Source organism: Mchenga conophoros, linkage group LG5 (assembly GCF_057382185.1).
Source record: "Mchenga conophoros isolate Kocher_MC1m ecotype Shallow Benthic linkage group LG5, M_conophoros_male_GT1.1, whole genome shotgun sequence".
Lineage (NCBI taxonomy): Eukaryota > Metazoa > Chordata > Actinopteri > Cichliformes > Cichlidae > Mchenga > Mchenga conophoros.
In genome coordinates, this window is record NC_140530.1 from 29,406,105 (window position 1) to 29,421,043 (window position 14,939).

Below are 14,939 nucleotides of genomic sequence, written 5' to 3' on the forward strand. Positions count from 1 at the left end.
TCTTCTTCTGACTGCTCTCTTTGGGTACCATCTGCCTTCTTCTAACGCTACCTCTAGCACCCTCCTCTTCTCCTATCTGAGTGTCCTCCTTCACTACATGCACGAACCTCCTCTGTGGTCTTCCTGCCTGCTCTCCATTTTCAGCATCCTTTGTCCAGTATGTCCAGTATATGCACATGTCCACACCATCTCAGCCTTGTCTCACAAACTTTGCCCCCAAACTGCTCTACCTGAGCTGTCTCTCTGATGTACTCGTTTTAATCCTGTCCATCCAGGCCACTCTCATTGATGAAATTATTTGTTCAGCTTTCTGAAACTCAGCACTCTAAGACAGACAGCCTGGCTTTCATTATGGGTCTCCTGCAGGTTAACACGTCTCTGTATTTTGCCTCCTATCCTACACACAAGAAGAAAAGTGCACGTCCCGAGCTATACTGAGATTTGGAATACCAAAAAAAAAAAATGCCACAAAGGAATCGCAGTAACAATAAAGTCTGAAAAACTTCCACTAACTAGGTGAAATTCGTAGAAGGGGATTGTGAGATGTTTCCCCCCAGTTTAGGTCAGTTGTTCGTTAATTTATAGAAACTTGTATCCCGTAAAGCTCCGACCTTTTCAATAATGTAAAATGTAATGTTTAAAGATCTTAATGTCAACATTTTATCCACCCCTGGCTGGTGTTGGGTTCTTTTAAAGTTTGGGCCTTTATTGTGAAAACCGGAAGTCACATTGGACTGCTGTTTCGGGCTCAGCTCCGGATCCAGCTCCGGATCCAGCATCAACAACTCTGCTGGTTGTTTGTGTTTCTGTGTAATGCCTCTGTGCGGCTAATGTGGATTTTATGTAGATTCAAAGGAAAACTCACATGTAAACTGACAGAACAGTTCACGTGCAGGATTGTAGATGGTCACATGGTCAAGTGAAGGCATAAAAAGGTGCTACAGATATCAAGGGTCAGGTGCTACATAGTGATGTTGACACCAGCCTTTATTTACTGAAAACAGAATAAAAAAAAAAAGTCAAAAATATTTTCAAAATAAATTACACAGTCACGGGCGTATCCAGAGGTTTGGCATTGGGTGGCACCTGCTCATTATGGGTAGGGGTTGTACACATAAACAAGCCAGAGGATTGGTTAGTTTTCAGTTTAATAATATGATGCTTTAAATATACATTTTTATATCATAATAATCAAAATGTTATTTTTAGTGTAACAGAATAAAGGCAAACATGCATTCAGAAAACTAAATAATGTTATTTAGGACACCAAAACAATATTTCTACAATATAAAAAATGTAAAAGATGTGGCAACAGATATGGAAGATTTTTCTTTAATATAGCCGACAAATTGGTTTATTGTTTATGACCCGTGTGAGGGATATCAAGTGTGGAACAGTCTGTCTAAAGACGTGGAAAATATTGGCGAGTTGAATTAAAACCACAGCAGGAACATGGAAGTAGGGAACTTTAGACATTTTAATAAACGATAATGGTATATTAGATGTATTTGCACCAAGTAAGCAGTAAAAAATATGCCTAAATTGAGGATATCAACCCCCGGAAAATTAAGAAGAATAAGAAACAAAAATTAAATTTTAACTGATAACTAAGAAAGGAGAAGAAAAAGTAGTTTGGGGTTCATTGGCAGGAGTAAAACAGGAGAACTGAATATCAAAGCATTAAAACTCAGCCCAGCAGTTTTTCTGCCAGTCACACCTCCATGGATGATTATTTTACCTGGCACTTATGTGACATATACACATATATACAGTCGTGTGAAAAATAAAGGTTTGACAGGGAACTATGCAGTTCTGTGAAAAACCAATACAACAGCTGTAGAACAACTTTTAGCGACAACAAATTCAAGTTGTTGTGGAGGAATTTGGGGCAACTCTTCTTACCGGGCCGGAAGTGGATATATAGGAAGGAATATAGGAAGTGGAAAAACGGACGGTTGTATTTTGCTCAGGCACATCTCAGATGGCATTGTTTGGGGTCCTAGCTAGAGGCTCGGCGCCAGTCTCCCCGGCAGTCGCAGCAGAAGTAAATACGAGCAAAAGTCAGAAAAAAACTGTCAGAGGAATCGGGGTGTTTAGGGACTTTGGACCTTCAGGCGTCCAGCAATGAATCTGGAACTGCTCGGTAATGAATTAAGGATGAATATCTATTTTCTGTACACGTTACTGTTCGTACGGCGCTGTTGCTTTGTACCTATTATGGTTAGCATTGTAAGTTAGCCTAGCATGTTAACAGCAGTCGATACGAGTGCTTGTTAAAATCTCACAACTAATTAGAAACACGCTGTTAAGGTCTCCTAAAAAGCATATTACAATAGTGCTTAATATATGAGATCATAAATATGTAGACGTAAAAAGCTGGAAGCAGTAGACGTAGTAGGTGGCTAATGCTAGCTTCACATAGTGTGTTTGAATTAAATAGGTCTTCCTTTTTTTTATTTTAGACTACAGTTGTTTCGATTTGTTTTTTTTGGTGTTTTTTCTTGCAGTTTCCTCGCATATTAAGTCGACATCGGACTTTTACTTGCTGGCTTTTTTCCGTTAAAAAACAAAACAAAACAAAAACTGATGCACAGCTTGTCTCAGTGACAACGAGTACTGTCAACATTTTGGGGGGAAAACATATTCACCAAGAAATTACATTAACTTGACTATAAGGATATTTTACAAATATAAAAACAGGTTTAAGCTGCCATTCATTCAATTTTAACTGTTTTCGATTTACAGTACGGTGTAAAAGTATCGATGCAGCCGTCAGTCCTTTATAATTTGCTTCCAATGAATAAGACCTTGTTGTGTTTTTAAAGTGGTCCTGAGCAACACTTCTCCAAGCTGTATGAAGTTTTTCTCTGGATACTGGTTGCTTGTCCACTCATTTTCATTTCAGTTCTAACTCACTTTACTTTCAGGCTTTTGCAAAAATACATTTATTGTTCCCATTTCTTTAGTTGAATTTACAGAAAATACAAATGTTAGCACAAGTTACTAAAAATACCATACATTTATGTTTGTCTGTTTGTTTTTTGCACCAACAAGGTACATTTGCAATAATGGATTTTTATAACCCATATTTTGGCATGGTGTACAGTGTGTCAATAAAAAAAATTCAGGAATCTGGACAAGTAGAGGGCCTTAAAAAAATGAACCCTCATCTACGATAGATTAACAGCATCTGAAAGTTATGTCCATAAGCAATAGGGAAAAATCCACCAAGACCTGACATAGGACCTCAGAGATGCACCTGGTACTTCAGTTGATCAGTTTTCTGTCGACTGAAGTCTTATCAGAAATGGTCTTAGTGCATAGGTGGCTGCCAAGAAACCATTCTTAAGCAGGGAGAAAAGGCTGCTGTGTGCTAAGAACTGGACTGAAAGTTGGTGACAATGGGCCTTATGGAGTGATGAATCTAAATATACATTATATTCAAATCATCATAAATATATATGGTGGAGGAAAAATAAGGGAGCTACAATGGTAAATGTCTACAGCTATCTGTAAAATATGGTGGAAGCTCCATCATGGTTTAGGCCTGAATTGCAGCTAGAGGTGTTATGGAGCATGTCAAATCATGGAATTATGAACGCAAACAAGTACCATCAGATTTTGGTTAACCGTGCAATATTATCGGCGTACCATTGGATTAGCAATGACTTCATTTTCAGCATAATTCCAAGAACCCCTCCAATACGGTAGAAGCACACCTGGATAGAAGAGCACTAGAGGTGGGAATCACCATACATCCCACGATACGATATTATCACAATATTTAACGCACGATACGATATTATTGCAATTTTTTAAAATATTTTGCGATACTCAGATTCTGTACATAAAGGTAAACTTTATCAATATTCATTTAATCTAATATCAAAGTCTCACACTCAGTCTTTCTCTCATTTCAGTCAGTTTTATTGTTGACAAACTGAACGGTTTGTGTTACAGTCTAGTCCAACTTAACTGAATGCAACCATCTGGTACAATTATAGCTATTCTGAACTATGCAATTTGTGAAAACTATGCAGCCCCTTCAGCAACTGAAAAATTTGAAAGTAAATTAAAACAAAATATAATTTTACATTAAATAAAAAAAGTTTTAAACTTAATTAAAATAAAACATGTCTTAAATTAAAATAAGCAAACTGTCATGTTTATTGCTGCAATAAAAAAAGTTAAACACATTTGAACAGTGAAGGAATGTCAGGATTCTTGCTCAGAAAAAGGATCAACATGCTCTGAAGTCAGAGTTCCAGTCCACAAAAACTTTTTTTGTAACAAAATATCGATTTCTGCTGTCCCTGTATCGATACATTACTAGCATAGTATGAAATAAGAATAGTATGAACTTGTAACTGTACTATGTTTTAGTACATAGTACACGTCTTTCTTGTCCTAGGCAGTTGTAATGAAGTCTACATAATAAAGTTTTGGGGTTAGGTGTGGTTTGGTGAGAGAGAGAGAGAAAAGCGAAATTGATATATTAAAAAATAATAAATAATAGAATAACCACTCTCATTATTGGCTTTGTCTGCTATAAGCTTCACAGAAAGTGTGTAATGTGTTCAAGGGCTGCTTAGGATAATTAGCAGGATCTCTATTCTAGTTCCTGTTTAAAAACTAAGCAGTGAAATGAAGGGGTTTTTCTCTGATTTGCAAAAAAAGAAAAGGAAGCAGGGTGTGCAAATCATTTGACTCCAATAATAATTTAATCCTTAAAACATTTATACGAAGAAATTTGGATCTATAGGACCTTCCTCGGGCCTTACTGGTAGCCATGTGGTGTGCAAGTCTTTCTTAGTTTTTTTTGTAACTGTATTTAATTCAATATATATAAATCAATTTAATATGTATTTAATATAATGTATTTAATATTTAATGTTACTTTATTTGACTGACTGTGACTCTATGAGAATTAAATAATGACTAGTAAAAGTTTCTGCTCCAGCTGCCACGTCATTGTTATTAATCTCTCTTTCTGTTCTTCTCTCAGAATCGTTTGGGCAGAACTATCCAGAGGTAAGCCACCAGTTTTTAATACACACAAGCCAATTTTGTTTTTTGCTCTGAAAATCATTGAAACAGCTATATGAGTGTAATTGAATCTTCTAATTTTGAGTGCAGTCAGATTTAAAGCCTTATGTATAGACTTAAGATTTTTTTTGCTATTGTTTGTTAATGTCTGTTTTGATGACAGGAGGCAGATGGCACTCTGGACTGTATCAGCATGGCCCTCACGTGCACCTTCAACCGCTGGGGAACCCTGCTGGCTGTGGGCTGCAACGACGGTCGCATCGTCATCTGGGACTTCCTCACACGAGGGATAGCCAAAATCATCAGCGCACACATCCACCCAGTCTGCTCTTTATGGTGAGAACATGTTGTTTGTTCGTTTGAGTGGATACAAGTGAGGGAACCACTTTCAGTTTTAAACTCAACATTTCCTGCATTCTGATGAATTTTTATGAATTTGTGGCTTTCTGATGGGGGTAATATCTTTATTTCTGGAAAGGCAAGCAAAAAGGTGAAAAGCGGGCTTTAAGTGAGGTTAAGAGTTATAATTTCTGCTGTTTGAAGTGACCGTTTTAGTCACTGTTAAAGAATTCCTCATGGTTTGTTTACATATGTGCAGCTGGAGTAGAGACGGCCACAAGCTGGTGAGTGCCTCTACAGACAATATCGTCTCCCAGTGGGATGTCCTCACGGGGGACTGTGACCAGAGGTTCCGCTTCCCCTCACCAATCCTGAAGCTTCAGTACCACCCCAGAGACATGTGAGTGACCTGATCATGTCATTCTGTACACATTACCAGAGTTGTGTAGTTTGAGGTTTGGCTGTGGGTCAGATTTAAAGAGCAGTGATGCTGATTATGGGCTTTGTCCAGTGTAATCAGTCTTCAGGGTAATGATTCTATGCTAAGAAGAAGTGATGTATGTTTTAGGGACAAGGTGCTGGTGTGTCCCATGAAGTCAGCGCCAGTCCTGCTGACGCTGTCAGATTCCAAACACGTTGTCCTGCCTGTGGATGATGACTCAGACCTCAACGTGGTGGCAGCCTTCGACAGGCGAGGTGAATACATCTACACTGGCAATGCCAAAGGAAAGGTAAGCTTCAATGTCACTTTAGTCACTGTATGTTTCATTCACATCAGTGCTTTCCACACGCACTGCTGAACGTCTGTTTGTTTTTGTTTTGTTTGTTGGCATTACTCAGCTCTAACATTCTGATGGGGCATTAAAGTCTCAAACCTCCTCCTAAAGCTTTATTTATAGTACTTCATTGATCTCCGCCAGATTGAGTGATGCCATTGTTTGCGTCTCCTAACCTCATTGTCACATCATTTTCTGGAGTTCATGTATGAAAACAGCTCTATTAAATTCTGATATAACACTTACACTGTTGCGGTGTATATGATGGGCGAAATCACATCTGAACTGATAAAATAATGAGTGAATACTGAGCTATTTGCACATTTTCACCATTTATATTTCATACTCAAAGCACTTGTCATCCCATGTTTCTGATGATTTTCTTCTCCCTCTATCTGCTGTTACAGATCCTGGTGTTGAACACAAACACTCAGGAATTGGTGGCTTCATTCAGAGTCACAACAGGCACCAGCAACACCACAGCCATCAAGTCCATCGAATTTGCACGAAAGGGCAGGTGAGTGGTAGCAGGAGGGCTTTCTGTATGTAACCTGGAGTGATGAACACAGTCCAGAGATCACAATCAAGACAATTTGTTCCAGTTAATTTTTGGTTTTCAGTCTTATTCACTTATATTCTGCATTCTGTGGGCTTTATCCTTCTTGTTAATGCTGAGCTTTTCTCTCTCTCTTTGTACATGTGTCCTGTTTGTTATGCAGTTGCTTCCTAATAAACACAGCAGACCGGATCATCAGGGTGTATGACGGCAGAGAGATCCTGACCTGTGGCCGGGACGGTGAGCCTGAACCTATGCAGAAACTTCAGGACTTGGTAAACAGGTACATCTATGGAGATACATTTTTGGAATAAAAGTCATGCCTGTTTAAGGAGTGAATGAGCCGGAATAGTTTTGCAGAGGAAACTGCAGTGGTTGATCTGACATGCATTCTTTTGGTATGCCAAATGTTTGTGTGGAATTAAAAGGTCTTTCAAATACTGTCGGTAATTTGTTCAGGACTCCATGGAAGCGATGCTGTTTCTCAGGGGATGGTGAGTACATTGTGGCTGGTTCAGCAAGGCAGCATGCCCTCTACATCTGGGAGAAAAGCATCGGGAACCTGGTGAAGATCCTGCATGGAACCAGAGGAGAGCTGCTCCTGGATGTCGCTGTAAGTGCTCTCAACACTGTGCATGAAGGTTAAAACACTCAGTTATGTTGGTCTATTTTCAGTTACATTGAGACATCGCATATTTTAAAATGACCTTTTTAAAACAAATCTTACCTTTGACCTCTTTCAGTGGCATCCGGTCCGTCCCATCATTGCCTCCATCTCTAGTGGAGTGGTGTCCATCTGGGCTCAGAACCAAGTCGTAAGTGGACAATGAGCATGAAAGCTGAATGAGCATGAATGAACAGCGTTAATCTCAAGTGTTTTTCCTCTTATGTTTGTTATACCTAGCTTTAAATATTCAGATCCACGGCAGATATTTAAGCTGTGGTAATTTAAGCTTTAATGACTTAACTTGGTGCCATTATTGTGTGAATGTTTTGCTTGCCTGCAGGAAAACTGGAGTGCTTTTGCTCCAGACTTTAAAGAGCTGGATGAGAACGTGGAGTACGAGGAGCGAGAGTCGGAATTCGACATTGAGGACGAAGACAAGAGTGAACCCGAGCAGACAGGTAAGTAACAGGTGCAGCTTACATATGGCCTCACATACTGTGCAATTATTAATTTGTGTAGTTATGACTTCCTTTAGTTTTGTTTATTTAATTCTTAATTAGGGCAGGGCAATATGACCAAAAATATTTATCACAATATATATTTGAAAATTTGTGATAACGATATAACTGACGATATAATTGATTCAAGACAAAACACTTTACAACTCCAGAACTTTATTATTGCAAAAAAAACCCATCAATTTATTTTCACTTAAACAAGCAGCTGTTTTTTTTATGTGCATTCAAACTATATAAAAATTTAACAGTGGAAATGCAAATTCCTTGTTGACAGTTTAACCAAAAGACATTTCCAGTGGAAATGGGCCGACACATCCTGAACATAACCACGTATAATATCCACAAAACTTAAAAAGAGGTGTTTTGCAACATGAAACTGCTGTAAAAAAGAGTCAGATAAGTCTAACTTTACTTAACTCATTCTTTTTGCTACCGTTGATTCATTAATGCTGAATTCTCTCACAGCTGCTCTATTCCCATGTTCTACTGCATGACTTGAGTTTAAAATCCGCTTCATACGCATGTCTCTTAACAAGTGCCATTTTGGAGTCCTTATACACACACAATACGGTAATATTATGTTGAAGCACAGTACGTATCACTCCGCGAGGCTCCTGACTACAGTAGCCGCAATGCAATCCATCAAGCGCTGCGGCTTCGTAGCTTACAAAAGTCGTACTGAAACACTTTTTGACAGATTTTTGAGCGCCAGACAAAAACCAAACCAGTTCCACACCACTGAAGTTGCACCATTTTTACAAACCAATTCTGGTTCATCTGTTTCGTTCAACGATCCGCTTTTGCCCTTCTCATTTTCCGTTGCTATCATGCTTTTTCCGGCATGTGTGTATGAAAACAAAGGCACTGCGCATGCGTGTTTTACCCATATTCTATCGCGATATTTCATTTTCATATCATTGGCTAACATTATACCGGTATTATCATGAACGGTATGATATGGCCCAACCCTATTCTTAATTATTAAATGACTTCTGTTTTAAAGCTCTTTTTGTAACATCTTCGCTGATCCCGCAGTGGCTTTTTTGAAGTACAAGAAGTGTTTATTTGCATGTAATTTAATATGGAACAGCAGAAGAGTAGTTTATATTTGTTCCTACTTCTTGCTGAATACAGATTAGAGGGTGCGTCTTTAATATGCAGTGGAAAAGTGAGTCAAGTCTACTCAAATATCAGGCTATTGGGGTGTATATACAGTATATTCCAGTGTGCTGTTGATTTTAATGCACAAAGAAAACAGAGGCAGTACTTGGAGCTGTGAAAAAAGTAAGCAGATGACAGATTTTTGGTGAAAAGGCTGCAAATAAACTAGATTAAAATTGTCTAAAAAAACATTTTGCTTTCTATACGGCTAGATTAATTTACAGTCTTACTCCAAAAATTTTTTTTTTCAGATGCTCTATAGCCACAACAGTGATGGCAGCTTTTCCGCATGAGATCCATACAATTAAACATTGCATCATAATGCAGAGATGAACTTGTGTCCACATTACAGGTGCAGACGCTGCAGAAGATGAAGAGGTGGATGTGACCACTGTTGATCCCATAGCTGCTTTTTGTAGCAGGTGAGAGCGCTAACAAAGAGTAGAAAGAGATATCATATTTACAAAATCCAAAATTGCCCAATCAAATTGTAAATACCTATTAATAACTGGTAAAAAGGAGGCCTTCCTTCCAACTGTCATGAACGACTTGCTCCTCTTTATAATTTTGAAGGATCTTACCTTACAATGTAAAGTACCTTGGAACAACCGTTGTTTGAAATTAGCGTTGTATTAATGAAATTGATCTGAATGTGAGTGGAAATGAAAATCTTTGTGGTTTCGTCAAATCTTCCAGGCGACCCTTATCTCATCCTTTAACTCATCCAAAACATTTAGTCTTAAGGGTTATGTTTTAACTCACCTCCATGTTTTAAATGTAACATTAAAACTGGTTTAATCATCAATCCTTTAGCTTATAAATCAGGACGACTGGAACCTCTCAAAACTCTATTTTAGCCATCTGGAATGCCTTAAAAGATCCTGCAGGTCTCTAACACACCAGGAAGATGATTATTGTTATAAATGTAAGTTTAAAAAAAGTGAAAAGTCTTATCTGTGTTTGTGTTATTTAGTGATGAGGAGCTGGAGGACCACAAGGCCCTGCTGTACCTGCCCATCGCCCCCGAGGTTGAAGATCCAGAGGAAAACCCGTTCGGTCCCCCGCCAGACGCTTCAGTTCAATCTGGAGCTCCAGAGGACACATTGACTGGTGGTGATAAGAAGCAGCGCCAGCCTTCATCTGAAGGCGGTCCAGCCAAGAAAAAAGCTCGGACCACCACCATTGAACTGCAGGGGGTGCCCAGTGATGGTGAGAGAGAGGAGATAAATTGTTGGTGGTTAAAGTTACAAAAAGAAAATTTCACTTCTTTTCAAGAAGTTATAAAATGGCCTTTTGTCTTCGCTCTCCTCAGAGGTACACCCCTTACTGGGTGTAAAAGGGGACGGCAAGTCAAAGAAGAAGACAGCAGGCCGGCCCAAAGGCTCCAAAGGTAAAGACAAAGACTTCCCCTTCAGGCCGAAGCCCTACAAGGGTGATCGGCCCTCCTTTCCTGTGGTGCCCGATGCCCTGGGCAGCTCTGGCCTGGGAGGAATAGGAGGAGGAGGAATAGGAGGAGGAGGAATAGGAGGAGGAGGAGGAGGGCTGAAGGGCAGAGCAGAGGGGGGCCAGGCCACAGGTAAGCATGCTACCACCCATGATGATGATGATGATGCTGCTGCTGCTGCTGCCGCCTCTGAGTCTGGGAGCTGTTAGCCCTGCTAGTCTGACTGATGCCCTACCAGCCTGGCCTGTCTTCAAAGCACCCCCACCCCTACCCCTGTACTGCTTCCACCCCTCCAACCCCAACCACACAGCTCACTAACAGAGACCCACCTGTTATAAAGCCACAGTCTGGAGGTTAGAACATGTGCTCATACCTAACAGTCTTTTTAACATGAGATCCAATTCAGGCTGAAAAGATGACATCAGCATACTGTGATTACTCCATACACACCCATCTGTCATAAACACTGACAGACTTCGTCTACAGGAGAAGAACTGTCAGATTGAAAAATTTCCTAACTTTATCCTGAGATCCTAATAAAATTCACACCTTAAATTAAAAAAAAAAAACCCAAACAAACAGATTTCTAAGAATTAGGATGATCTCTCCAGTTGTCTATTGTTGACCACAATCTAAAGACCCGTGAAGAGCAAATTTGTCCGCAGACACAATAAACTAATGGATGCTTCGGCACATCATTTTTGGGAACTACATAACAAACGTCTCCAAACCTGTCCAGCAGGTGGCGGTACTGCACAAGTTAAATTGGATCCATGTGTTGGGAACATGGCCTTTTTGTAATGGGTGTATGTGTCCTTAAAGCAGTGAAACTATGGGGCAGAGAGCCACTGTAGGTGATGCAAGGAAGATTGATGAAAATAAAATAAGTGAGAATGAAGTGAATTTAATTTTAATTCTTTCATCTTATATTATTGCCTTTTATTAATGAAAGATAAATAAGACTTTGTGGACGCTATTAGGTTGACCTCTAGTTCTGATTTACAAAATTTGAGGGCAGTGGGGCCTGAATTTTTCCAGTGCTTGAAGTAGTTTGAGAACCACTGCCTTAATGCATCATCTGTATTTGGCAAGGTATTTTTTTCTATGATGTTATAATTATTTAAGCTATAACACATTACCCGCGGTGTGCAAGACATTTCCCTTCAGTTTGTGAAGCGTTGCTGTGTTTGATAGATCACATGGTCAACTTTAAAACATATTGTTAGGTGCACTCATCTGCTTGTTTTCTCTTAAGGATTTTTTAGGGACCCCTCCACTGCAGGCATAGTCAACATTATGTTTGCTTGATCCTGACATCTTTGGCTTTTGTAATACATATCAAGTAAATTCATCAACACAGAGAAGTATTTTTAACATCACAGTTTTATTGCATTGTTTAGCTGCTCAGCTTTCACATCAGCCTAACTGCGGGGTCACTCTGGGCACAGCTGTCTTGCTTTCCAGCTGTCGGAGCTGATCGCACCCACTGAAGATAATGATTGTACAAAAATATTTCCTGGAAATGGCTCAGTGCTTCTCATTGCTTGAAACAGTTGTAAGGTCTGTTCAGCTTCATCAAGATGCACAGGGCAGGTTAGGAGGGCAGGAAGTCAGGCAGAGCAGGTGGCTTTTCAAAATAAAAGATGATGGATGCTGTTTGATGGATAGTTTAAAACTGCGTTGGAGATGCACACTGTGTCTAGTCCAGGGCTAAGTGAACAAATTCAAACAAACACAGTTTGTTTTTAACTAATTGAACAGGTCTGGTGAACAAAGAAGTCCCTGGATTATTCCTTTGTGCAGAGCCTGAACCTGTTATTTGTAACAAGTGTGGGCTTGTGTGTTTGTGGACTGAATAGTGTGGGAACAGCTACAATGACAGTATCTTAGAAATGACACACCTGGCTGGCCAAGTATGAATGCCAACCTTGAATTGACGTCATCACAGTGATAGAACCACTGCTGACATTTCCTCTAGCTTCTCTTTGGCCTAAAATGGGATCTTAGAGTTCAGCGTTTTGTTGTTTTTCAATAAATGAACAAAGTGGAAATCTGCTCCCAGAATTTCGTCAGGCTGTCATTGTAATTTCACTGCATTTCAGGTCAGAGAGCAGAGCTTTAATCAGCAGTTATAACAACTGAACTTAAACTGGAACACTGCTGTCGGGAACTTATCAAACAGCACATTGAAGTGGCTGCACGACAAGCGAGCATTAAATGATAAATACATTAGTTTTCTCATGGGAAACAACGACAGTGGCACACAAACTAAATACAGGAAAATGACCGAAACGTAATGCTGTGATCAGTCTTCCACAGATATTTGAAAAAGTTGACTGATTGTTGAGTTTTTCCCCACCTTTGTTATTCCTCCCCGACTGTGGCTTTTCACAGGTATAACCTCTGCTAACTGCAGCCTCGCTCAGACTAATCTGCCATCATTTAAATTTGTTGATGTTGGGCTGTGGTTGGCAGATGGGTGTTGACGTGCCCGTTGATGGGATGGGTGTAGCTTGTTTCCCTGTGGGCTAGCTGACAAGTCTACTTCCTGCTTGGCCTTTGACCCTCCTGCTCCCACTCCCGCCTCGCTCCTTGGGCTTTTCATGTGATATAAATGTTTGTCTGCAGTGTTGCTGCTCAGATCTTGAGGGTGTGAGTATGTCTGTGCGTGAGAGAGTGAAAGAGATACCAGATGACGGTATACATTTTTTTTTTTTTTTTGTATGAGTAGCAGGTGATGGCTGAGGTCCTGTGATTTACGCTGGTCTCTTTCCCCACATTTAGTGGTTTGTGACTTTAATCACATTCAACAGATTTTCTTTTTGATTTTTTTTAATTTAGCTTCCTTCTTTTTGCTTTCACTCTTACAGCCACTGAAACAGAACATTTCCTGAACAGATGTTACATGTCATATGATTAAAATCCTTGCACCCCTTCCAGGAAGCGTTAAAATGTAGCCCTGGACCTGTGACAAATTAATTTGTGTGTGAAAACATTTCTCTTTAGAAGTGTTTCAGCAGTCATTACATGTTGTACATTGTGCTGAACTTATCCAAGGAAGTTCCACTCTTACAGGCCACACTACGTATATTTTCACAGGAGGAAGAGTGAATCCACCAGCCAGTGTGCATTTACTAGTTGTTTGAGAATTTGTATTAATTTAATCGTAGCCAGAACTTTTTTGTGTGTGTTTTACATCCATGCTTCTGGTTAATACTAAATCTAAACAAATATATGGTTTGTAGATGTGGGATATTTAAAATACTTAAAATTTTAGATGACCGAAATATCTGAAAATAATTAACTTGATTATTAAATATTAACCAGTAAATTACAATAAAACTAAACTAAACTAAAATTAAACAGGTGTTGCCACAGTCTTGCATCCTTCTTATCCAATTTTTTTTTTTAAAGTTTTCCTCCCTTCCTGACTCAACCCTCCCCCATTTATCTGGGCTGGTGGTCAGAAACAACTCACTCAGACACACACACACACACATTACAAATGACGGGACAGTGATTAACCTTCGCGTAACTGACGTCGAGTTTTTTTCTTCTGCAGGGAGTCTGGTCACACCGTCGTACAAACAGCACGACATCGGAGGGATGGACTGATCCAGCTCTGTGTGTTTGTGGAGGAACATCAGCAGGCTCAAAAGAAAGAGACACAAATCCTGAAGTGGTGTACAGACTGTGAATGAGCAGCCTGTTTGGTGTGCAGACTGTTTTCTCCCCCAACCAGAGACCAGCGTCACAGGAAAACTCGTCAGCCCGGTTCTCTGACCGGACCCGTGAAGCGGCCGAGTTGTCACAGTAGAGGTCACACGTCCTCCGTAGGATTTCATCATGTATAGAACGTCTGTGTCCTAATAGTGTGTGCGTTGTCTTGCTTGTCGTTTTTATACGTATTAAAACATTCTGATTTATAAATAATGATTTGAACTTTGACTTTAATTTCAACTCTGAGCTTCTGGCTTGTTTTGAATAGCTCCTTACTGAGGATTGAAGGCTGAGGCAGATGAAGGTTTTCATGGGTGTCTGTTCAGTATCTGTCAGCCAATAACAAAAATTTTAGATGTACAAAACATGCCGACATGTTTGATGAACAGCCGGATCTGTGTTGCAACAGTCTAAGCAAAGATGATTCAGCTGATCCAGCTAAAAGACATGATCCCTCCATTGTTTCCTGGGTCCTCCCAGTAGGACATGGCCCAAACACCTTACCTAGAAGGTAAGCACTGTAGTCTTAAGCCATTCAATCTACGTGGGTTCATCCTGTGGGCCCACCACCTGTAGGATGAGCGGGAGGCATCTGGCACTTTGTGGATTGTGCGGCAGTTGAAAGTGGAGGTCCTCCTCAGCCCCTTAAACATTTCCTTCAATAAATTTTAAAGAGGAGATGATTTTACCAAGACAGTCACGTGTCCACTGG

General features: G+C 39.9%; 1 protein-coding gene across 2 annotated transcripts; it reads left to right on the forward strand.

Moving 5' to 3' along the window:
- The first annotated feature begins 1,974 nt into the window (after positions 1-1,974).
- rbbp5 (retinoblastoma binding protein 5) lies at positions 1,975-14,440 on the forward strand. Of its 2 annotated transcripts, none has more exons than XM_085274753.1 (14): positions 1,975-2,143; positions 5,006-5,031; positions 5,210-5,382; positions 5,645-5,785; positions 5,954-6,116; positions 6,569-6,678; positions 6,881-7,000; positions 7,177-7,330; positions 7,461-7,532; positions 7,725-7,842; positions 9,416-9,485; positions 10,037-10,272; positions 10,376-10,639; positions 14,070-14,440. In XM_085274753.1, exons 1-14 carry the CDS (start codon positions 2,125-2,127, stop codon positions 14,120-14,122), a joined length of 1,719 nt encoding a protein of 572 aa, XP_085130879.1. In that variant the 5' UTR covers positions 1,975-2,124; the 3' UTR covers positions 14,123-14,440. The 2 variants fall into 2 exon arrangements, with proteins under 2 accessions (XP_085130879.1, XP_085130880.1); XM_085274754.1 differs by having other exon boundaries at positions 1,976-2,143; positions 10,376-10,453.
- The last annotated feature ends 499 nt before the right edge of the window (positions 14,441-14,939 follow it).

Excerpts from the sequence above, each read along its gene's own strand:
- rbbp5 (XM_085274753.1), top strand. Across the intron at positions 5,786-5,953 it reads CAGTACCACCCCAGAGACAT|GGACAAGGTGCTGGTGTGTC; the intron begins GTGAGTGACCTG and ends TGTATGTTTTAG. Across the intron at positions 10,640-14,069 it reads AGAGGGGGGCCAGGCCACAG|GGAGTCTGGTCACACCGTCG; the intron begins GTAAGCATGCTA and ends TTTCTTCTGCAG.